At 46.2% G+C, this 23036-nt stretch overlaps 2 protein-coding genes and 1 pseudogene across 4 annotated transcripts in view; 2 read left to right on the top strand and 1 right to left on the bottom strand.

Annotated features, from left to right (window-relative positions):
- Nucleotides 1-5660, bottom strand: part of KPNA1 (karyopherin subunit alpha 1) — a 33713-nt gene extending 28053 nt beyond the window's left edge. The window contains exon 1 of the mRNA XM_081845240.1: nucleotides 5626-5660. The gene's annotated coding sequence lies outside the window, so the exon portion shown is untranslated. The remainder of the gene's footprint in view (nucleotides 1-5625) is intronic.
- A 1225-nt stretch (nucleotides 5661-6885) lies between these two features.
- On the top strand, nucleotides 6886-9750 carry LOC309332762 (negative elongation factor B pseudogene; annotated as a pseudogene). The gene is made up of 2 exons: nucleotides 6886-7474; nucleotides 8622-9750. The product of its transcript is annotated as a negative elongation factor B pseudogene (transcript).
- A 2580-nt stretch (nucleotides 9751-12330) lies between these two features.
- FBXO40 (F-box protein 40) lies at nucleotides 12331-22843 on the top strand. 2 transcript variants are annotated; one of them, XM_081845080.1, is made up of 4 exons: nucleotides 12331-12455; nucleotides 17471-17500; nucleotides 19106-20998; nucleotides 22425-22843. In XM_081845080.1, exons 1-4 carry the CDS (start codon nucleotides 12447-12449, stop codon nucleotides 22644-22646), a joined length of 2154 nt encoding a protein of 717 aa, XP_081701206.1. In that variant the 5' UTR covers nucleotides 12331-12446; the 3' UTR covers nucleotides 22647-22843. The 2 variants fall into 2 exon arrangements, with proteins under 2 accessions (XP_081701206.1, XP_081701207.1); XM_081845081.1 differs by lacking the exon at nucleotides 17471-17500 and having other exon boundaries at nucleotides 12342-12455.
- Nucleotides 22844-23036: the final 193 nt, after the last annotated feature.

Raw genomic sequence — 23036 nt, 5'->3', positions numbered from 1 at the left:
GATTTCTGTTTGATCCCATGGAATTTGCAGCATAGAGTCAGGTTTTATCTTATCACCCACGCTGCCACTGATATGAAGTGAAGCCTTCCATGGTTTTGCAGTGCATTGTCATCAGGTATGTAGCAATGGGTATGCTGGATCAGTTCTTGGGCATGGCCTGAATGAAAGCCAATAAAGTGAAACTCAGTGAAGTGTAGAGTAGAGTAATTTGCATAGGGATATTTTCCCAGGAAAAGTCTCAAGAAAATGCACTTCACTACTGAAATTCATTTCAGACAAGATAAATCACACTACAAATATGAAATGTCTTTGTTTCAAATACTGGTGTTTAACCTGCTCCGGACTAAAAGGAAATTCCATGCCTGCATGATGTGACAATGGTCTCTAGCTCTGATTGTGTTTCTTAAAAGTATTAGACTAATTCATGGTCTAGCAGTGGCTATCAGCTAGAATAATTAAATTGAATTATTGTGCTCAGAGGGATGGTACTGGAAAGTACTTGTTTTCATGCCCTCTTGTGAGCTTCCAGAAGCATCCAACAGGCTATTTTTTGAGAGGCTTGATGGGCTGCTGGCCAGATCCAGCAATCATCAGAATGGCTCAGTGGGTACAGGATGAGACTCTTAATCTCAGGGTCATGGGTTTGAGCCCCACACTGGGAAGGGGGTTGAACTAGATGACCCTTGTGGTCCCTTCCAACTCTACAATTCTAAGATATTTCATGCTGTTGCTAGGAAGACTTGCATGTGTGAATAACTTAAGTTATCCACAAGACAAAGACACACACACAAACACACACTGGACAATGTTTTAAATGATCCCTGATGTAACTGAGATGCAGCGATAAGTTACATCAATCAAAGCAATATTCATCCACCAGTGTTGTGCAAATTCATGGCCAGCAACTTCTTTTCTGCTCTGCAATGGCCTTGTGAAGCTAAGACATGCTGGGTGTTATGGCTACGCTCATGGGATAACTCAGGAATAAGTGCATTTAGTTCATATACAGCACTACAAACTATAGACAATCTTCAAATCAGAAATCCATTACTTGCTTTCATCATGCTTATTTTGAAGCTTTTGCTTGAAATTCACCGAAAAAGGCCAGTAGCTACTTTAAACATTTAGGAAAATGTTTTTTAATGTACAAACCGAGGTCCAAAATCAAGCACAAATTGTAGACCCTGAACATTCCTTCTTCAGTGTCACTGAGTTAAAGCAAAATGATAGTTTGTGCACTGTTTTGGTGGACTCAACACAGTTAAGAAACTGAAAGCACTTTTCTAAAAAGCCCCCAAACAATTGGTTGTTCCTTTGTATTGAGATCTTGTTTGTGATTAAGAGCTCCCACATTTTGCAGGTGAACTTATGCACTTTTATCTTTAAGTTAGCTAAATTTTAGCAGCAATCAGTAACAATATAATTCAATTCCCTTCTAATTTCTGCCACAGTTTGTGTCTGAACACCCTAACAGAATGTGTGGTTCAGCTGGTATAAAACAGCTAGTGATCCCATTAATACATTGGAATATACATGCCTGATATCATTTAGCCTTTGGGCATAGCTATCAAAGATTTGTCTAATCCTACCAGTAGTTGTCCGACACACTGATTTATATTATGACTGGAATATACTGTACCACCTTGCTATAATCCTGAAAAAAAAAGAAAGATTTACCTAAAGTTGTTTGAGGAAGAAACCTTTAGATCTGAAGACTATCTACCTCCACCTCAATTTGTGTTTCTATGTCCTGAAACAATCAAACTACATAGGATGGTGTGGGACCCTAACAGGTTATATGACCAAGATAGTTCTTTTCGGTTGGCTAAATTTTTTGTCAAGAAGTTTGCAAACTCAGTAAGGCTCTACAGACATTAGCCAAGTGATGTAGTTGTATATACTGATAACATATCTTAATTTAATCTTGACCCCCCTCTTTAAAAGATGCCCGTCCATCAGTTTTTTAAAACCTTGCAACTATTTCCCCCCAATAATTTAAAGAATCTACAAGCCAAACAGGTCTAAAATAGGCCTATCCTAAAAAGGTGGAAATTGGTAAGATTCCAGAATTTTATACTAGCTACCTCAGTCAGATTGTCAAGGCTGAGACCATGTAAGCATAGCTTGAATTGTTTGGCACCTACTTTTGTGCTTCTTTTCCAGAGAAAACCCATCACTCTATAGAGAACAATTTGTTAGAGCATTACTCCTGTACACCCCCCCCCCTTATGTGGAAGACATCAGGATATAAAATATGTGGCACTCATATCCTGAGCTTTTCTTCAGCCTCACTAATAGCTTCTGCCAGTCACTCAATGATTTACTGTAACTACTGCTTAGGGAATAAATATATAAATTTGGACAAAATACTAATTTTCCATGGTTGCACCCTCATCAACTATGACACATTTGGCTTTCCCCAGTCTGTCATATCCTTTTAAACTGAGCACATAAATATAATATGTTTAATCAAGTCCCTATATAATTACAACCCCAAAATGTTTCTAAGTATTTACCATTCCTTTCCATTTGTATTAGAAATGTGATATTAACAATGCAGTTCTATGTCTACTTTATGTTTTTATTATTTTGCTCTGTAAAATATGCTTTTAATGTAGTAAACCACCCTGGGATGTTTGGATAGAGGACAGTATATAAATGGAATAAATAATAATAATAATAATAAATACTCAGCCCCCATAGACTTAAATGGGACTTACTTCCAGGTAAGGCCTCCCGAACCTCCCTTTAAATGTGTGCTGCCAGCATCTCAACCTTTGGACAGTGCACTTTTAACACCTGAACCTTAATTACATTGTGAGGTTACCCTCTGATGTGCTAGCAAAGAAGATTGTGGGTTTGTCACAAGAATACTACCACCTGCAAACAAGAGGATTTTCTGGTTTATCTGCCCCATTTTGGGGCTGCTGTATTATTGACTCCTCCCCTACGGCTTGTGCCTAAGGTTCCACTGTCAATGCAAAAAATAAATATATAAATGTAGAGGAGATACCTCTGACCTATCCTAAAGTCACAAGATCTATGGTTTGATCCCTTCCCATGACTAGTTTTCTATGCTTTGGGCCCTGACACTAGATAAGGGGGCGGAGGAGGGTACTGGAAAAGGGTGTGTCTCCCCTACCACTTAGAAACTAGGGCAAATATGCCCAAAATAAGAAAAGGTAAATGGAGTCTTAACTATTTCAACAGGTAGAACTTACACTTGAAATGCACACGTTCAATCTCCAAATCAAAGGGCTTCACTAACACAGCCTCTCTAGCCTGACAGTATGAAAACTCCCCACATCTCTACGCACGGATCCTGAGAAGTTTGGGAGAATGTCTGAAGAGCTCAGCAGAAGCGAGTCACGGTTTTCTTATAATAATAATAATAATAATTTATTATTTATACCCCGCCCATCTGGCTGAGTTTCCCCAGCCACTCTGGGCGGCTCCCAATCAGTATTAAAAACAATACAGGAGATTCTCCCCCTTTCTCCCCCTCTTACAGGAGATTCTCCCCCTTTACAACCTAAACGATTTCCATGCAGTAGGGGTGCTGGGTTCCCCCAGAAGCCCTAAAGAGAGACCCTCGCCACCAGTCACAGAAAAGCATCACTAATCTCTTGATCACCACTATTATTTATTAAATCTGTATACCGCCCCTCATCCAAAGATCTCAAGGCGGTCCCCCCCCCAAAAAAAAACCCCACAAGAAAATAAAGCACCTAATAAAAAAACAATAATAAAACAAATCTGGGCTAGCTCAGTTGAGGCAGAGCATGAGGCTCTTAATCTGAGGGTTGTGGGTTCGAGCAGAATCTTCCTAATTATTGTGCTCAGAGGGATGGTACCGGAAAGTACTTTCTAAAGAGATGGCCATAATTTTCATGGCCTCTTGTGAGCTTCCAGAAGCATCCAACTGGCTATTTCTTCAGAGGCTTGATGGGCTGCTGGCCGGATCCAGCAATCATCAGAATGGCTCAGCGGGTACAGGATGAGACTCTTAATCTCAGGGCCCTGAGTCTGAGCCGCACGCTGGGCCAAAGATTCCTGCCTTGGAGGGGGTCGGACTAGATGTCCCTCGTGCAGTCCCTTTCCCCACTCTACCACTCTAAGAAGCCCCACATTTATGAAGGGCTGGGAAGACCAATGGTCAGACCTCGCAGCTTCAAAAAAGCATCCCTGGGTGAGCGGTTCCAAAACACCCTCGTGGCCCAAGCAAGGGCAACTTACCCCCCCCCCAAAGACCCCTCAGAATGGGGCGAAGTGGAAGCAGCAGCTCACTGTGACACTTGCCCTGCCTGCCTGCCTGCCTGCCTGCCTGGCCCCTCGCCCTTTCCCACAGCCACTTCTGACATGCATCTCCCCACCGCTGTCAAACAGACACGCCCCGCGTCTCCCGTCAAAAAAGGTCCTTTGCTTCGGCAGGCAGGCAGGCAGGCAGGCAGGCAGGCAAGGCATACACACACACACATACATACATATATACATATAAATATATATAATATAGATGTGTGTGTGTGTGTGTGTGTGTATGCCTATCCTGCCTGTCAAAGCGAAGGGCCTTTTTTGACGGGGTTGTGTGTATATGCGTGTGTGGGAAAAGGGACCACACGACTCGGGTCATATATACACGCCCCGCGCCCTTTCCCACAGCCACTTCTGACACGCATCTCCCCACCGCTGTCAAACAGACACGCCCCTTTCGGAAGACCCTCGGGGTTGACGACACGCGTCTCCCCTCAGAAAAGGCCCTTTGCTTCCACAGGCAGGGAGGCAAGGCGTACGCACACATTCACACACACACTTTGCGCGGCAAAGTGCTGGATCCATGTTTTTTATAGTCCAGTTTGTAGGTGTGCCTTCCAGGTGTGGTTTGACACTGGATTTGTTGGAGTTGTTTTTTAAAAAGTGGAGGATCTGTGTAGATCCGCCTTTAACCCAGACCCCATATATATAGGCGTACATAAATATATATATATATATGTATGTGTGTGTATGCCTTGCCTGCCTGCCTGTCTAAGCGAAGGGCCTTTTTTGACGGGGTGTGTGTGTGTGTGTGTGTGCATATATGGGGGGGGGGAGGGACCACACGAGGGTCATATATACACGCCCCGCGCCCTTTCCCACAGCCACTTCCGACACGTGTCTCCCGCCCCCCCCCCGCTGTCAGACACACCCGCCCCTTTCAGAGGACCCTCGGGGTTGACGGCCCGCGTCTCCCCTCAGAAAAGGCCCTTCGCTTCGACAGGCGGGCAGGCAAGGCGTACGTACACATACATACATACATACATACATATCATATCGGTGTCTGTGTGCGCCTATCCTGCCTGTCTAAGCGAAGGGCCTTTTTGGACGGGGGGTGTGTGTGTGTGAATATACGTGTGTGGGAACAGGGACCACACGACTCGGGTCATGTATACACGCCCCGCGCCCTTTCCCACAGCCGCTTCCGACACGCGTCTCCCTTTCAGAAGACCCTTCGACGACGCGCGTCTCCCCTCAGGAAAGGCCCTCAGATATATATATAATACCCCCCCGCCCGCCCCCTCCCCCCCCCGGCCCTCTCGCCGCGGGTCTCGTCGGGCGGCCCCCCCCCCCCCGTCCCGGGTACCTGCCTGCCTGCCAGTGGGGCGGCCCGGCGGCCCCGCGACCTCCCTCCCTCCTCTCCGGCGGCGGCTGCTGCTGCTGCTGCTGCCTCCTGGGCCCGAGGGGCGCGCGCGCCGGCGCCTCTCCTCCCTCCTCCTCCTCCTCCTCCTCTGCGCCGCGAAGCCGGCTGCCCAAGGCCGCCCCTGCGCACGCGCCCAACGCGCCCTCTGGCGCAGCTTCCGGCGGAGGATTTCCCCGCCCCGCCTCTTCCGGCGCGCTCTTCCGCCGGCGCCGCTCTCCTCCTTCGGCCCCTAGACTCGCTCGCCTGTAGCTCTATGGTCCCGGCGCGGCGGCCTCGGAGACCCGGAAGTGCCGCTCTAGGGAGGCGGAGGCCGCGGCGGCGGCGGCGGCTGCGCGCAGAAAGGGAATTGGACGGCTTGAATCGCCCTTCAAATGGATTGCGAAGCGGCTTGCGAGCGACAAAGGAGTGGCAGCCTCATTTCAGAGGAGTCTTAAATTAGTTTAAGAGAAAGGTCTTCAATTTAATTTAAGAGAAAGGTCTTAAATTAATTTAAATTTAAGAGGAATCTTAATTTAAGAGGAGTTCACATATGGGGCAAGCTGATTGGAGATTGAAAAGAGTTTTCATTTTGGGTCTCTTAAACTTTTGCTATAGTTTTTTTCTTCCTCATTTAGGGAGTTAAACCTGGCAGTTTCAAGAAACATACTTTATCTGCTCTCTTAAACCAGTGAGGTTTGGAAGAATAAACAATGCTATCCTGTATTTCTGTCATTCACTAGGTAATACGTTTAACTTTTATAGTATTACGTGAGGCTGATGTAGACCGTTTGACCTTGGGACAATACATGCAACCCACAAAGCGCCATTTAAAGGTAAAATTTAAGAGGAGTCTTACAGGAGTCACAGCATACCGTATTTTTTGCACCATAACACTCACTTTTTTCCTCCTAAAAAGTAAGGAGAAACGTCTGTGCGTGTTATGGAGGGAATGCCTACGGGTGGCATGCCTACGGATTTTCCTCCTCTAAAAACTACGGGTGTGTTATGGTCGGGTGCGTGTTATAGAGCGAAAAATACGGTAATTTAAGCAGAGAATCACTAATACAACCTAAATCATACAAAACGATTAACAAATTATCAGTAAAACAGTTGGTCTATGGAATGCTGGGAACAAAATAAGCTGAACATCACAATTCCAGCCTAAGTCGTGTTATATGATTAACAAAGCGGTCTAATCTCTAAAGCAGCAGCCGCCTTGGAGGTTTAGGGCCATGTTTGCCGGGCTGCAGGAGCTCAGTGTGGCAAACGGGGAAGACCTGAAGGAGATACTGAGCAGCTGTGTGGAGCCCCTCAAGGCCATCAAGCAGTTCTAGATGGAAAATGGCATCCTCCTGCCCCCTCTTCAGTCCGCCTTGCCGTTCCTGGACCTCCACGGCACCCTCAGGCTTGAGTTCCACCAGTCTGTGTTTGACAAGCTGAGGGAGAAACTGCTGGGGAGGGTCTCGGCCGTTGCCTCTGAAGGAAAGGCTGAAGAAAGGTCCAAGCAGCTGAAAGACCTCCTGGAGAAGAGCTTTCCCTTGGTCAAGGTGCCATCAGTCCAACCTGTGATGATGTGCGTCATGCGACACCTGCCCAAGGTGCCAGAGAAGAAGCTGAAGTTGGTGATGACTGACAAGGACCTGTACAAAGCGTGTGCCGTGGAGGTGAAGCGTCAGATTTGGCGGGATGACCAGGCCCTGTTTGGTGACGAGGTGTCCCCTCTGCTGAAGCAGGACATCCTGGAGAAGGAGAATGCCTTGTTTAGCAGTGACCTCTCTGTCCTCCACAACTTCTTCAGCCCTACTCCCAAAATGAGGTGCTGTGATAGGAATTTTATGGTCTTAGACATATGTTAAATGTTCATAAGTGTACCAACCAAGCACATACGTAGATCAGCACAGGAAGACCGACCTGGAACCATTTTGATTCCCAAACTGTCCCAAACTGACCAAATGTTTTCTCTGCAAGGTCAAAGGAAAATACAAAAGCCTCCCCATTGTCTTTTCCTTCACAAATCCTGTTATAAGGGTATGTCTGTGTTTGAATAGGGTGTGAACCGTTGACCTGGCCCAGGAACTAAGTATTTATCCTTACAAAAGACTGGCCAGGCTACCCAGGAAATCCAATCAAGTAACCTGCCAGACAGGAGATAAACAACGACAGGAGAAAAACAATATTCAAATGATGTTTTAGACCGCCTTTTCTGTGATGTAGGTGTGATGTATCTGAGGGGTGGTCTTGGGTTACACCCCTTCTGTGATATATGTATGATGTTTCTAGGGGTGGTCTTGATCTAGGTAAAAAAGGTAAAGGTACCCCTGCCCGTTCGGGCCAGTCTTGCCAGACTCTAGGGTTGTGCGCTCATCTCACTCTATAGGCCGGGAGCCAGCGCTGTCCGCAGACACTTCTGGGTCACGTGGCCAGCGTGACAAGCTGCATCTGGCGAGCCAGCACAGCACACGGAATGCCGTTTACCTTCCCACTGGTAAGCGGTCTCTATTTATCTACTTGCACCCGGAGGTGCTTTCGAACTGCTAGGTTGGCAGGCGCTGGGACCGAACGACGGGAGCGCACCCCGCCGCGGGGATTCGAACCGCCGACCATACAATCGGCAAGTTCTAGGCACTGAGGTTTTACCCACAGCGCCACCTGCGTCCGTAGTGCCAAGGAGAGGTGGTGCAGAAGCTCACCCAAATGATTGGTCTTGATCTACAGGGTGGCAATTTCAAAAGTCTTTATAAGGCCTTGCACGCCATTTTTCTGGGTCCCTCCTCCTGCGGGTGAGGGGAGCACCCTGTTGCAACAGATCAATAAAGATCAAGCTTACTAGCTGCTTTGCTTCTCAATATTCTCTGCTTGGCCTCTGTTATTCTCTCCTACCAATAGGGAACCTATGTAAGGACTCTATATGGGCTCTTGGATACCCCATAAGGGAAAAGGACAAATTTTTGTTTACAACAGTGCCAAGGAGGGGTGGTGCAGAAGCTCACCCAAATGATCGGGAAGAATGTGAAACTCTATGACATGGTGCTGCAGTTCCAGCGGACCTTGTTCCTTTGGACACGCAATGTCCAGAGCTCCTCTTGTCACTGCATGACCTAGATCTCAGCGAGATCTGCTTGGTTGACCTCTGCCACAAGTTTACCTGGTGCCTGGATGCCTGCCTTAGAGAGAGGTTTGTGGACAACAAGCAGGCCCAAGAGCTGCAAGGCTTCCTCGACGGAGTGAAGAGAGGGCAAGAGAAAGTCCTGGGGGATTTAGCCATGATACTGTGTGATCCATTTGCCATCAACACCTTGACTCTAAGCACCTTTTGCCAGCTGCAAGAACCTAGGGAAAGCCCCGATCTTCTGCTTCTCCTGAGAATGTTGACACTGGGACAGGGAGCCTGGGACATGATTGACAGTCAGATCTTTAAGGAACCCAGAATGGAAGTAGACTTGATTACCAAGTTCTTGCTGCTGTTGATGACCTTCGTGGTGGATGACTACACATTTACCGTCGATCAGAAGCTGCGTTTGGAAGACAAGGGCCCAGCACCTTACCCCACCACAATCCCAGATATATTTCCCAAATTTCTGCAAGAGCACTGGATTGCCTGCCTGATTGGGCTCTACTACGTGCTTCACATCACTAAGCAGAGGAACAAGAACGCTCTTCTCCGCCTGCTTCCCACCCTTGGGGAGACATTCAGTGATCTGGCCTTCAGTGACATCTTCCTGCAGCTGCTCACCTGCAACCTCACTTTCCTCAGCGATGAGTTCACTCAAGAGGACTTCTGCACTAGCCTTTTTGATGACTTCTTCCTCACCGCCGGCTGGAGGAAGGAGAATGTGCATAGACACATGTTGAGGCTCCTGCTTCACCTCCACCAAAAGGTGACCCCTGCCAAGTTGGAGTCCCTGCTGATGTCCCTGGAGCCTCCCAAGCACGGTGGAGAAGTCTTGAAGGAGCTTTACAACCAGCTCAGCAAAAAAATGGAACTCCGCAAGCCCAGCCCTGTCCAGGGCGCAGCCGACACACCCATGGTGGACTTGCCCCGGCCAGCAGTGGCCCCACCGACCTCACTCGAGGCTGCGCTCCCCCTGAGCCTATAGAACAAAGTTTCTTGTGTTGATCTCACAGAAGAGATCGGACCCACATCTTCCTGATACAAACCACTCATAAACTTGTACCTGTCTCTTGGACTTGGGTTGCCTCATCTGATCTGGCCTGTCGCCCTAGAAGACAGCTCTGCCCTCAAGAGTGGTCTTCTGGGGAAATTTGATATACGGTAGCTGTTCTTATTAAAATAAGAAAACTGCCTTTAGTCCCTGTCAGGGGAAAAGTGGGGATATCAATAAATAAAAATATAATAATAGTAATAATAATAATGAATTTGGTTTTGTGGGGGAGAGGAAACTGACCATATATGTGCGTTTTTTAAAACAAGCAAAGACCTAAATGTTATTTTAGATGTTCACATATAGAGAAGCCTAGTAATTTAATGAGAATGAATTATTTGTGAAGCTTGGCTTTTTTAGAGAGGACACTGAAATAATGTTTCAAAGGCTGTCAAAACAACAAGAACAACAACACCAGTAACAAAATAACTAAATTCCACATGTAATTTACATGTTGTGCCATGTACAATGTACTTTCTTTTTTTAGTTTATTCTTTTTACTTCTCAAAAGGTTGGGTTCATATAATCGTAGAATGTTAGAAGAGATCCATGGAAAATTTACTCAGAATTGCCATTCTGTTTGTTTTTAAATTCTTCCTTCGATGAAAAAGTTCTTGGTTCTTTAAGAATTTGCAAGCCCCAAAGGTTTTTGCAATAATTTTTCGGTTCTTTGCATGAGTTTCTAATTTCATGTTTTTCATAAATGCTGACATTTATCCTAAATAACTGAGTCACTAGGTGTATTCCTCATAGAACTGTAGAGTTGGAAGGAATGGGTCATCTAATCTAACTCCCTGCAATGCAGGAATCTCAACACATGGTCCTCCATTCAGTTTGAGACCATGCCAGCCCCTGCTTAGCTTTGCAAATGGGCCAGCAAGTGGCTGCAGGAAGCACATGAGGAACCGCTTGTGACCAAACAAGGTGAGCCAATGTAGGTCTTTCAAGACCAGTGTTATGTGGTCTCGGCGGTCGCTCCCAGTCACCAGTCTAGCTGCCACATTCTGGATTAGTTGTAGTTTCTGGGTCACCTTCAAAGGTAGCCCCACATAGAGCGCATGGCAGTAGTCCAAGCGGGAGATAACCAGAGCATGCACCACTCTGGGGAGACAGTCCGCAGGCAGGTAGGGTCTCATCCTGTGTACCAGATGGAACTGATAAACAGCTGCCCTGGACACAGAGTAACCTGCGCCTCCATGGACATCTGTGAGTCCAAAATGACTCCCAGGCTGTGGCCCTGGAATTTCTTCCTGCTCACAGAAGCACATTAAAATCTTTATGCTACATACGCGGAGGCTGATAATGTTTTGCCATGAGGGTATTGCTCACACTGGCTTAATTCAGACAACTCTAATTAACTAATTACATTATTAGTAACACACATATCAGCTGAAAGTCTTCAAGGTGGCAACAAGACAAAACAACATAACAAAATAATACTTGCTCTCTCCTACAATACTTGTTCAGTGCTAATTATAATTCGCCACCATGACCCTTCAGTCGGCAAAATACTTTTACTCCAAACTAGACTTGGAAACATCCTCCCACAATAGTTCTGAATTCTGGTTAGCGTTTCCCATTTTGGATCCCGTAGCAAACTATGTCAAAGACATGGAGAAAGAAGTTGCAGTTCATTGTCAGGCTATGACTGAAGGTTTATCTTATTTGCGCCACTCTTTGCTGCTAACCACACAAGTTGTCTTTTAACGTTGCAGAGATTGTGGAAGTCATCAGTATTTTTACATTTTCAGTGCAGAAAACTAATATCCCGCATCGGATACAGAGATACTCATTAGCTTTAATGCAAAAGGGGGGGGGGGGATAAATAAAGTCAGAGTATTTCATATAGGCGGGACGCGGGTGGCGCTGTGGGTTAAACCACAGAGCCTAGGACTTGCCGATCAGAAGGTTGGCGGTTCAAATCCCCACGACGGGGTGAGCTCCCGTTGCTCGGTCCCTGCTCCTGCCAACCTAGCAGTTTGAAAGCACGTCAAAGTGCAAGTAGATAAATAGGTACCTCTCCGGCGGGAAGGTAAACGGTGTTTCTGTGCGCTGCTCTGGTTTCGCCAGAAGCGGCTTAGTCCTGCTGGCCACATGACCCGGAAGCTGTATGCCGCCTCCCTCGGCCAATAAAGCGAGATGAGCGCCACAACCCCAGAGTCGGCCACAACTGGACCTAATGGTCAGGGGTCCCTTTACCTTTACCTATTTCATATAGGCAGCATGAGGAGGAAGATGCTGAAGGGATGTAAAACTTATTTCCTCAGTAAGAAAGAAGGCTTCATTGCCAAGCATATGCCATGCAGAGGATGTTATTGTACTGAGATGTGAATCAGCTGTTCTGCTCAAGCTTTGTTAAACAGCGCAGCATCGATGACAGTTAAAATAAATATTGTGGAAGGGCAACATTCTGTAAATTGAACCATGCTGCCGAGTGCACCAGTTTTATTTTTAACAGCTGAGGCCACTTGTGTGCATTTCAGGGTGTGTTTTTTTTACCTCCCCTGCCTCCTCAGATTTCCTCCTCCTCCATTCTGCTGCTCCCACCCATCTCTGCTCCACCTCACTTCAACTCAGCTTGAAAAACCCAAGAGACCATTTATTTGGGGTACAGGAAAAAAAGAGACTGCATGCTGAGGGTAAGGCTTTAAAACGAAAACCTGTTTTGGAATCAAAGCTGAAAGGTGAATGCTATATTATCATGCCAGAGTTAGGAATGAAAAACATTAACATGTATAATAATAAGGGGGGGGGGGGGCGTGTGTCGCAGCCAGTTATGCAGAGTGTTTAAAGTACTGATAAATGTTAGGCTCTCATCTTGACATTCTTCCATCAGCTTTGTTAAACTGGGAATGCTAGAGCGGTGCTGAGCTCCGTGAGCTCCAGTTTCCCCGTGTTTGCACAGCCTGTGTGCAGGATTGCAGCTTTAGTCTTTATTGCTTCTTTGCATTCCGAAAGACAGTGGGATTAATCGGAGGCTGTCACCTTCAATGCCAGGGCTCATCCTTGCAAAATATGAACTAATAATGGAGGAGGAGGCTCTGAGCAGGTGCAGAGTTCATTTTCCTTTCTACTTAAATAACCACAGGTTGCTCTCATGCACATCGACAACTGGAGGACGGGCTTCTAGGTTACAGAGTAGTTTCAGAAAGCTAGCCCTAAAGAGCTCGGCTATTAATATCCTAAATTCGTGATCTAGGTCAGTTCCAAAAAACAAGCCTGTATCCCTTTTGAGAGGACTATTCTCTGAAATCAGTTACAGCAGGACAGATTTGAAACTTCAGAATTAACTGAGGTTTGTAGCCATCTAATCAAGAGAGTGGCTCTAATCAGGAATTTTCAGCAGGTTCTGTGAAGCAGAAGGCAGGGGAAGAGCTTTGAGATGTTAAAAAAAGAAATTTAGAAGATGGAAGAACAAACGATAGCACAGAGCTGACAGTATTATCACAAATATTGCAAACAACTGCCACGTGGTTTTGACATGAAAACCCTTATAAAAAGTAATTGATACTCCCCAAACCAGTAGCTCTCAAGCCCTTTCCCCCCAGGAATAGCCAAGATTCTTGTAACCTCTTATTTTCTTCAAAGATCTATTTATCTATAGTTTGTCTATAGCTAACTTTCAGAACAGGAAACTACATTGAAAGCTTTAAAAACATTTTTAAGCTTCCCTTCACTTAAAAAATGTCCAGGGCAGTTTACAATAGCTCATTAAACACAACAAAACACCAATAATCAATATAAATTGTCCACAGCAGTGACTTTTTTTCTGTGATGGCTTTGAACACATCTCAGAGTAATCAATACTATTCCGCTGTGCTCTGCTGAAATGAGCAGGAAGGGTCAGCCTTCCAGCCAAGGGTGATTAGTTGTGTTGTGGCTTTTTATTTTTATTTTGTAAACTGGCGCCCTGCCCTCCCTCCCAGAGCAGCCCAGGGCAGCAAATGTCAAAATGTTAAAACAGTACAATTAAAAAACGACAACAGATTTAACACATTAAAAAAACTAATTAGAACATCTAAAAGCAGACTCATAACCTCATATGTACTGTATTAATTTCACTGTGGCCATGACCTGTATCTATCAACCATCAGACGCCTGCGTAAACAGGAGTGTTTTGAAATTTCTCTTAAAAGTCGATAATGTAGGAGACAGGCGCACCTTATCAGGGATCTGGTTTCACAAACAGGGACCCACCACTGAGAAGGCCCTGTCACAGATCAACGCCAACCAGGCAGCTTCCAGACACAACAGTGGTGGCGCAAGATAGTTGATATGGGGGGAGCTGCTGCTTTGGGTACCTGGGTCCCAATCCATTTAGGCTGCCCCACCTACCAACTTAACAGCCACATTCTGCACAAGCTGTAACCTCTGGGTCATCTTCAAGGGCAGCCCCATGTAGAGAACTTTGCAGTAGTCTAAGCAGGAGGCCACCGTAGCAAGGACCTAGAGGCCAAGCTATCTCAGTATAAGAAAGGCCAGTGACAGGTTGGAATCCAGTACTCCCAGATGACAAGCCTGCTGTTTCAGGGGAAATGTACAGGCTGTACAGTCATTTTCCAGACACCCACTAACAGTATAAGCCCCCAGTCGGCCTTTTCCTCCTTCCAGACACTGGTCTAACATCTTCACAGTCTCTCCTGACTCAGGTGGTATGAAGAGACAGAGTTATGTGTCTTCAGCATACTGATGGATTACGGTCCAAATTCCTGGATAACAGCTCCGAACAGACTCGCATAGATGTTAAATGGCATAGGAGATAGGAGGTGCTCTTGCAAGACCCCACAGCTCAAAAGCTTCAGGGCCGAGCAACCATCTCCTCCTCCTCCTCTTTCCTGGGGACAACCCTGCAAGTAGGAGTGGAACCACTGTACTACACTGCCTCCAAGTCCTATTCCTTCAAGTCATTATGAAAGGACACCATGGTCAATGGTGTAAAGTCTTTTGGGGCTGATAACTTCTGATCTTCCAATTTACCTGCTGGTTCCAATGTGAAGCTCAACCAAAATACTTTTAGTTGGATTTTGAATAAATGTGGCAATTAATTGTTACTCTTTTGAATTCTCTTGTGTTATTATCTTCCTTAATGGGTTGCACTAGCCACTTTTCTGAATAATGCTTTTTATAGGGTGGAGTTCACTGGGGATGAGATTACAGGACCAAGGAGATGGCGGCCCACCAAATTAGGGAACTAGTGAGCTAAACCCAGTGCTCCCCCCCCCCCCCGTTATAAGAAAAACTACTCCCTTTTCCTTATGGGGTATTCCAGAGCCCATATAGAGTCCTTAAGTGTGTTCTCCATCGGTAGGAGAAAACAGAGGCCAACTGTTGAGAAGCAAAGCGGCTAGTAAGCCTGATCTTTATTCAAGGAACTGTTGCAACAGCGTCCCCACTCACCACACACAGGAGGGAGGAGAACTCTGAACAATGGTGCGCAGGCCCTTATATAGACTTTTGAAATTGCCCACTCTGTAGCCCAAGACCACCTCCCAAAACATCATAAATACATCACAGAAGGAGGCGGTCTAGAGCAGAAATCCTGTCTGCCAGGATACCTGATAATGGTCGCTGATTGCATTACCTGGGCAGCTTGGCCATTCTTTTGTGATGGTTAATACTTCAGTTCCTCTGTCCAGGTCACAGGCTCACCCTGTTGTTGTTATTTAGTTGTGTCCGACTCTTCGTGACCCCATGGTCCACCCTATTCATACACAAATAGACCCTTAAGACAGGATTTGCAAGCAAAAGACCAAGGGAAGGCTTTCCCCATTTGCCTCTCTTATTGCAGAGGAATATTTGAGGTCATTGGGAGAGTCAAAATAGCTTCAGGATTGCTCTCCCGTGGTATTTCAGACACGTGGTTCATATATTTAGATATGTGTGCCTTTATGAATATTTATTCTATATTTGAGACCTTAAAATTCTTATAACACCCCAGAAAAAAGGTGCTTGAATGCACTTTGCTCAGAAGAACTACCCTGGATCTCTTCAAGCTCCTCAGAGGCTTGTTGAGGCTGCTCAGCTGAGATGCAGAGAGGCTTCTGCACCTCAGCTGAGCAGCTTAATGGTGTGGGGACTTGCTCAGCTGAGGGGCAGCTTTCCCGTGTGTTGGCTGTTAGCCAGGAGGCTGAAGAGCCTCAGCAAAGCCTGGCTGCACTGCCTGCTCACGAGGAGACCTTTTCCAGAACCCGTGGAGGATGTCCCTTCAGGTTCTGCAGAGGGTCTTCTTGTGAGATGGAGGTGCAGCGGGGCTTTTGCTGAGGCCGGTCAAGTCTCTCCCCACACCTCCAGGGCCCACCTCAGAAGTGCTAGAATGCCATTGTGGTGCCTTCTGGCTGGAAGAAGCTCTGGCTAAACCATAGGTTAGCATGAGCCCTAGCAGGCCTCTTGCATTTCCTTTCCATCTCCCTCACCTGCCCCCTAAGAAACTGGCTTGTTTCAGTCATGCTAAAGAACTTTAAAAATGGCCCTTCCATTGAATGATGGATTGCCCCATGTAGGGCATTCAGACTGTGCAATGTTTGCTCCTTATTTGGGTTATCTGCCTTTTGCTCCAACCCTTGTAATGTTCAAGTGCTCCCGATACATGCATAGTTTTTGTGCTATGTAACTGCGCTGACATTCTGCAAGTCATGGCTGCAGCTATTTTTAGAGATTATGTGCATCCAAAATACTCCCAAGAATCAGAGCAACAGAAGTCTGGCTGTGACAGACAAACAGACGAATGCTTTTAATGTTGTACACCAGGAAGGCTGTGGCTGCGTATTTGCACTAAAAGTTCTGCAGAAGGAAGATCTTGCTTTCTGAACAATAGCTGTACAATGCTGAAGAACTGTCAGCTGAGATCAACTCAGTGGTACATCTTTTCCATCACTGCAGTTTACAAGTAACAGATGCTAGCAGAGAGGGTGCGAGAGAGCTCAGCATGGACAATGGAATATCAAGCAATTTTCTTCACACTTGTTACTTTCTGGGTTGTTGATGACCAGTGGCACTGAAGTAATGGTGCATATTGTTATAAGAAAAATTCCTATAATTCCCTTATGGGGTATCTAGAGCCCGTAAAGAGTCCCTCAGGAGATCTTTATCAGTTGGAGAGAAAGCAGAGGCCAACCAGAGTATATTGAAAGCAAAGTGGCTAGTAAGCCTGATCTTTATTAAAGGAAATAAACAGTTGCAACAGGGTCCCCACTCACCACACGCAGGAGGGAGGAGAACCCTGAACAATGGTGCTCAAGCCCTTAGTCAGTGATGGCCAAACTTGGCCCTCCAGCTGTTTTGGACTACAGTTCCCACCATCCCTAACTACTGGTCCTGTTAGCTAGGGATGATGGGAGTTGTAGTCCCAAAACCTGACTTGCGATAAATGTCCTCCAGACCATTTGACAAAACGATACAGGAGAACAAGCAACCTGCGACAGTTTGGGTCAGTCATTTGCAGTTGTGTAATGAAATGGGCACCTGCATCTACAATGAATTACATGGGAGGTAAAAAAGCAGTCTAGTGACGACATTTCCCCCATTGATGGGACATTCCTACACCATATCGGTTCTGTATTCTGCTTTGGAATGGAATGGTTGAACTGCAAGGCTGTGCAGTACTTAGATCACAACTATTTGATACTTTCGTGAAGTCTTTTCATTTTTCTTGCAGGGATACCAAAGGCAGCCAACTGCAGCTATGGTAAGAGAAGAGATTGTTTTGTCGTGCAATGCATTCAATGAACTGGTCTCTCTAGTTCAATTCCATTCTTACAGCTCACCATTAATTGTTCTAGGCCAAGGGTGCTAACTTTTTTTTTTTGCCCAAGAGACACATTCCTCCTTGGTTGCTGTAGTCCATTTTTGGGAGGAGAAAAGGCTTAAGAAGTGAACCCTACGTAAATCCAGAGTGGAGCCCCTAAGGCAGTTGGATGGTGTCTTGTATGCCGCCTTCCAGCAAACCCGTCAGCCAAGCTGGTGCCAAATGTATTGCTTGCTGATGTGGTTTAGAAGCTGGTCTTGTTGTCAGGGTAGCCCAGGACCTCCATCCACACTGCCCAAGCTTGCACCCCAGAGAGGTCACCCCGCTGCTGCTGACGCGGTAGAAACAACACAGGAGGCAGCAATTACAGGTTACTGGTCTCTGCAACCACAACAGGGATTGTGATTCTATTTTAGTTTTAACAATTTGCGTTTGTATGTGAACCGCCCTGAGATCTTTTGACGAAGCTCGTCAGGGTGGTATATAAATCTTAATAATAATACAGTCATACCTCATGTTACGTTTGCTTCATGATACGTTTTTTTCAGGTTGTGTCCTGCGGCGATCCAGAAGTACTGGAAAGGGTTACTTCCAGGTTTTGCCGCTCTTCGCCACTCGTGCATGCGCAGACGTACAAAATGACGACACGCGCATGCGCGGAAGCGGCAAATCGCAACCCACGTGTGCGCAGACGTGCTGTTGTGGGTTGCGTTCTGCTCATGTTGCGAACGGGCCTCCGGAACGGATCCCGTTCATAACCAGAGGTACCACTGTACAGACGTACCTTGGTTTTCGTACAGCTTAGTTCTTAAATGTTTTGGCTCCCGAATGCCGCAAACTCAGAAGTGAGTGTTCCAATTTGTGAATGTTCTTTGGAACCCGAACATCCGATGCGGCTTCTGATTGGCTGCAGAAGCTTCCTGCAGCCAATCAGAAGCCACACCTTGGTTTTCGAACATTTTCAGAAGTCAAGTAGACTTCTGGAACAGATTCCGTCTGAGAACCAAGGTACAACCGTAATAATAAATGCAGAGCTCTTTAAGCCACAAACATGGACCATGTCCCAGGTTTGGCAATGCTTTGGTGAGCTACTTCTTCTTCTTCTTTTAAATCTTCAATATATTAGGACTAGGTTGCCTAAAGGTAAAGGTAAAGGGACCCTTGACTGGTCCAGTCGTGGCCGACTCTGGGGTTGCGGCGCTCATCTCACTTTAGTGGCCGAGGGAGCCGGCGTACAGCTTCTGGGTCATGTGGCCAGCATGACTAAGCCGCTTCTGGTGAACCAGAGCAGCGCACGGAAACACTGTTTACCTTCCCGCCGGAGCGGTACCTATTTATCTACTTGCACTTTGACATGCTTTCGAACTGCTAGGTTGGCAGGAGCAGGGACCGAGCAACGGGAGCTCACCTCATTGCAGGGATTCGAACCGCCGACCTTCTGATCAGCAAGCCCTAGGCTCTGTGGTTTAACCCACAGCGCCACCCGCATTCCTTGGTGAGCTACTTCTCTTTCTCTTCTCTTTCTGTCTCCTCTTGTGTCTGCAGGGCAGGAAGCACCAAGCTTCCTCTGGACTCCACAAGCACTGTGAGAAGTGTTTCAACCGGCACTGCCAAGCGCCAGTCGAGCCCACCGTCTCTTGCGTGGTGATCAGCTGCCGGTCTCACTGCGGCGCTGCTTTCCATATGTGTAAGGAGGACGAGCACCAACTCCTGTGTCCGCTAGAGCAAGTCTCGTGCCTCAACTCTGTTTATGGCTGCCCTTTCACCATGGCCCGCTTCAAAGTGGCCAAACACCTCAGAGTCTGCCCCGCCAGTATCGTCTCCTGTTCGATGGATTGGAATCGTTGGCCAAACGTGGATTCTGAGGCCGTTCTGCACCAGAACATTATGAAAGAGGAGCCCGGCGAAGCGTGCTTAGATGTGGCCCTCGCCTTGAGAGATCAGAAAGCTCTTTTCAAGACACTCAGAATGGCTGAGTTTTTCCCAGAATGCACGGAGGCCTGTCCCATAGATGACGAAGGAACTGATGGTGCTGAGTCCTACCTAGAAGAAGGAGCTGGCCCGTCCGAAGCAACGATGGCTGAGGCAGCCGGGCTCAGCCAGGAAGAGCGTGAGAACCTTGCAAAGGACAAAGAAGGGGTCGATTTAGTCGGTTACAAAACCTGGGAAAACATCTTCAGTAAAGAATTCAAAGCGTGCACGGTAACAGGCCAACTGGCTGAAAACAAGGAAAGTGGAATGAAGAGTAAGACTCTGAAAACAGGACCAACTTCTAGTGGCAATGAGAAAGGAAAACTGCCAGAAGAAGGTAGCAGTGTGGGAGACAGTGAGAAAAACCAAGACCCTCCTGAAGTGAATTTAGCAGCTGAAAAGACAGGTTTGGCTCCTTGGCAAGATGGAGTTTTGGAGAGGTTAAAAAAAGAGGTTCCTATAGGGGATTATAATATGTATCTCGTGCACCATGGAAGGATGCTAATTCATTTTGGTCAGATGGCTGCTTGCACTCCCAGAGAGAAAGACTTTGTATATGGAAACCTGGAGGTTCAGGAAGTGAAGACTGTAACCACCTTCAGAGTGCCAGTCAGCTATTGTGGCAAAAGAGCTCGCCTTGGGGACGTCGTGGCGCACAGGAAGCCAACGAAGAGCGTATCTGTGGATACTTCAGGGTTAGGAGTAAGTCTGGAGGCTCTTCCTAAATCCGATGCAATCAAAACTACACTGCTGTGTGCCTTGGAGAAGGAACTAAAAGGGCACGAGATCTCTGAATCAAAGAGCGTCGATGCTCTCTTCATAGATTTTGGGACGCAAACGTACAACTTTGCTACGGAGCCTTTTGCTTCCACGGCCGTTCTAGCAGACACACTAGATGCCGAAGACCCGCCGAGTCTCCACATGCAGCTCAGCAGCGAGAGTGTAACCCAAAGGCACAACAAAAGCAACTCTGCTTTCACGTTCTCCTGCAGCCACGTATTCAGGAGAGATGAGTTTCCTTCGCATTTCAAGAATGTCCACGCCGACATCCAGTCCTGCTTGAATGGATGGTTCCAGCGCCGTTGCCCGCTTGCCTACCTGGGGTGCACTTTTGTTCAATATCCCTGGTGCCCGGCTGGGCAAAGCTCAAGTGTCATCTACAGCCAGTGCCTCAAGACATTTGCCCTTAAGCCAGAGGTTGACCCCGTGCTCTCAGAAGCAAAGAAATTTAACTTGAGCAGAAATCGCAGGGGGAAAGAAATGGATGTTCTGAGCAGCCTTCCCCTGGAGATCCTGAAGTACATCGCTGAGTTTTTGGATAGCTACAGCTTGTCTCAGTTGGCTCAGGTGTCGGTGCAGATGAGGGACATCTGTGCTACTCTGCTGCATGAGAGAGGAATGGTCCTTCTGTCGTGGGAAAAGAAGAGATACTCTCACGGGGGCACTTCTTGGAGAGTCCGCAAAAAGGCAAGTGATGGGGGCATTTGGGAGGGTATGGTGGCATCATCCAAACATTTACATTGGTCTCTGGATTTGGGGTTGTGAGCATCATGGGTTTCTACTACTATAAAAAAACATTTTAGCAATTTTTAGTTAGGCTTTGTTTAAAGCACTGCGGCAAGCAAGGATTGCAAGATATCAGGGTCTGTCCTGATTTTTTAAAGTTTTAACCTTCACAGAATCACAGAATTGTAGGGACCACAGAGGTCATCTGGTCCAACCCCCTGTCCAACATGGGGCTCAAATCTATGATTCTGAGATTAAGAGATAGCTTTATATTGGAATGTTCCCTGAATATGGAAAGCAAGCATGTTCTTAGTTCTCCAAGAAAACTAAGCCTTGATTCGAAATGGGAGTCTGCCAAGCACATTGTTCCAGCACGGTAGTGGAAATAGTATGGTCTAACAGAACCTCTGATTTCTGTCGCTTCAGACTTTCTCTCCCCTTCCCACACACAGACAGCAGGGAGAATTGTACCCTTAATCAAAGTGGGATGATAAATACAGTAAGAGTTTAATCAAACTGGGATGTTAAATACAGTATGAGTTTGAGTTTTAAATGAAGGTGTCAATTTAACAGGGACTCCGCAAACTATATCTAGGCCTATAGCTATATCCATTCCTATATCCAATATATATAGGCCTATACAGTGATACCTCGGGTTACAGACGCTTCAGGTTACAGACTCCACTAACCCAGAAATAGTACCTCGGGTTAAGAACTTTGCTTCAGGATGAGAACAGAAATTGAGTGGTGGCAGTGGGAGGCCCCATTAGCTAAAGTGGTACCTCAGGTTAAGAACAGTTTCAGGTTAAGAACGGACCTCCAGAACAAATTAAGTTCTTAACCTGAAGTACCACTGTATTGATATCCAAAGGTAAGTGAAAAAGACCAGTTGCTAATAGGTTAGGAAGTTAATAAATTAAATAGACCAATTTATTCTACATAAATTGAATAAATTGTTAATGCACATTCATTCCTAAAGGATAATACTCCATGCTGAAAGTTTGAAAATGTTTGTTAGGATCCATATCTTAACAAGGAGAATTCAATTAATTTTCCCTCCTCCAATCCCCTTTGCATTAGATAGATATTTATAGCAAAGTGCTTGGGGGACAAAATGGACTGGAGAGAAGAGGGGGCGCCAGGAAGAGGGCAGAAGGGTTGGAACATCCCAGTGGTGCACTTGTGGGGAGGTGGTGGACTGGCTGGACTGGAGTTCTACCAGTAGGTTCAGTGATGGGCTACAAGCCTGAAACATTTGGGCAAAATCTTGATGCCCTCTTATGCTTGCACCTAGCTTCTTGTAATGGGAAGAATTGTTTGCAAGATCTCGCACAATTGCGAGACTGATTTTTCAGTGCCTAAATTCCTTGCTTATGCCTCTTGATAGATCTGGAAATTTAGCAGCCTGTTCTCCACAGTTAATAGCTGGCAATCCAGTGACATCCCTTCGATGGCTGCACATTTAAAGACCTGCCCTTTTTATGAGGTGGAGAGCAAGGAGGACCCGGTTTTGCTGCCTAGACTGTTTTCCCCTGAAGAACAGAAGCAAGACACCTTAGTCTCCACAGTCAGACACAGCCTAAAGAAACTTCAGAGAAGACCGAATTGATTTTGAGAGAGAGATTCTTTTGGATCTGGAAGAACTGTATCAGAACTTTAGCTGTTCTCTCTGAAATAGATTTCATATTCTTTATTAGTATGTCAACCGGGGAAAAAAATCTTAGCTGTATGCTTTCAGGATAGAATGAAACAGAGGGTGCAATCCAGAATCTTTCACATAAATGGGAACTTTGCTCCTGACTTCAACAGAGTGGTGATTTTAAAAAGAACTCAAGATATTTTTATTTCAACCAGCTTTTTATTCGTTGTTGTTTCTTGCTGAAATCTTACTGCTTGTTTTAAACGGTAGAATGTGGATTTTAACCTAATGGTTTTGAATGCTCCCTTACAAGGGCAAATGCCATGAAAGATGTCTTTAAAATGTTTTAATGAATGAATG

This window comes from Podarcis erhardii (assembly GCF_964252035.2).
Source record: "Podarcis erhardii genome assembly, chromosome: 17".
NCBI lineage: Eukaryota > Metazoa > Chordata > Lepidosauria > Squamata > Lacertidae > Podarcis > Podarcis erhardii.
Note: the sequence above shows the minus strand (reverse complement) of the source record. Positions and strands in the feature narration are given on the sequence as shown.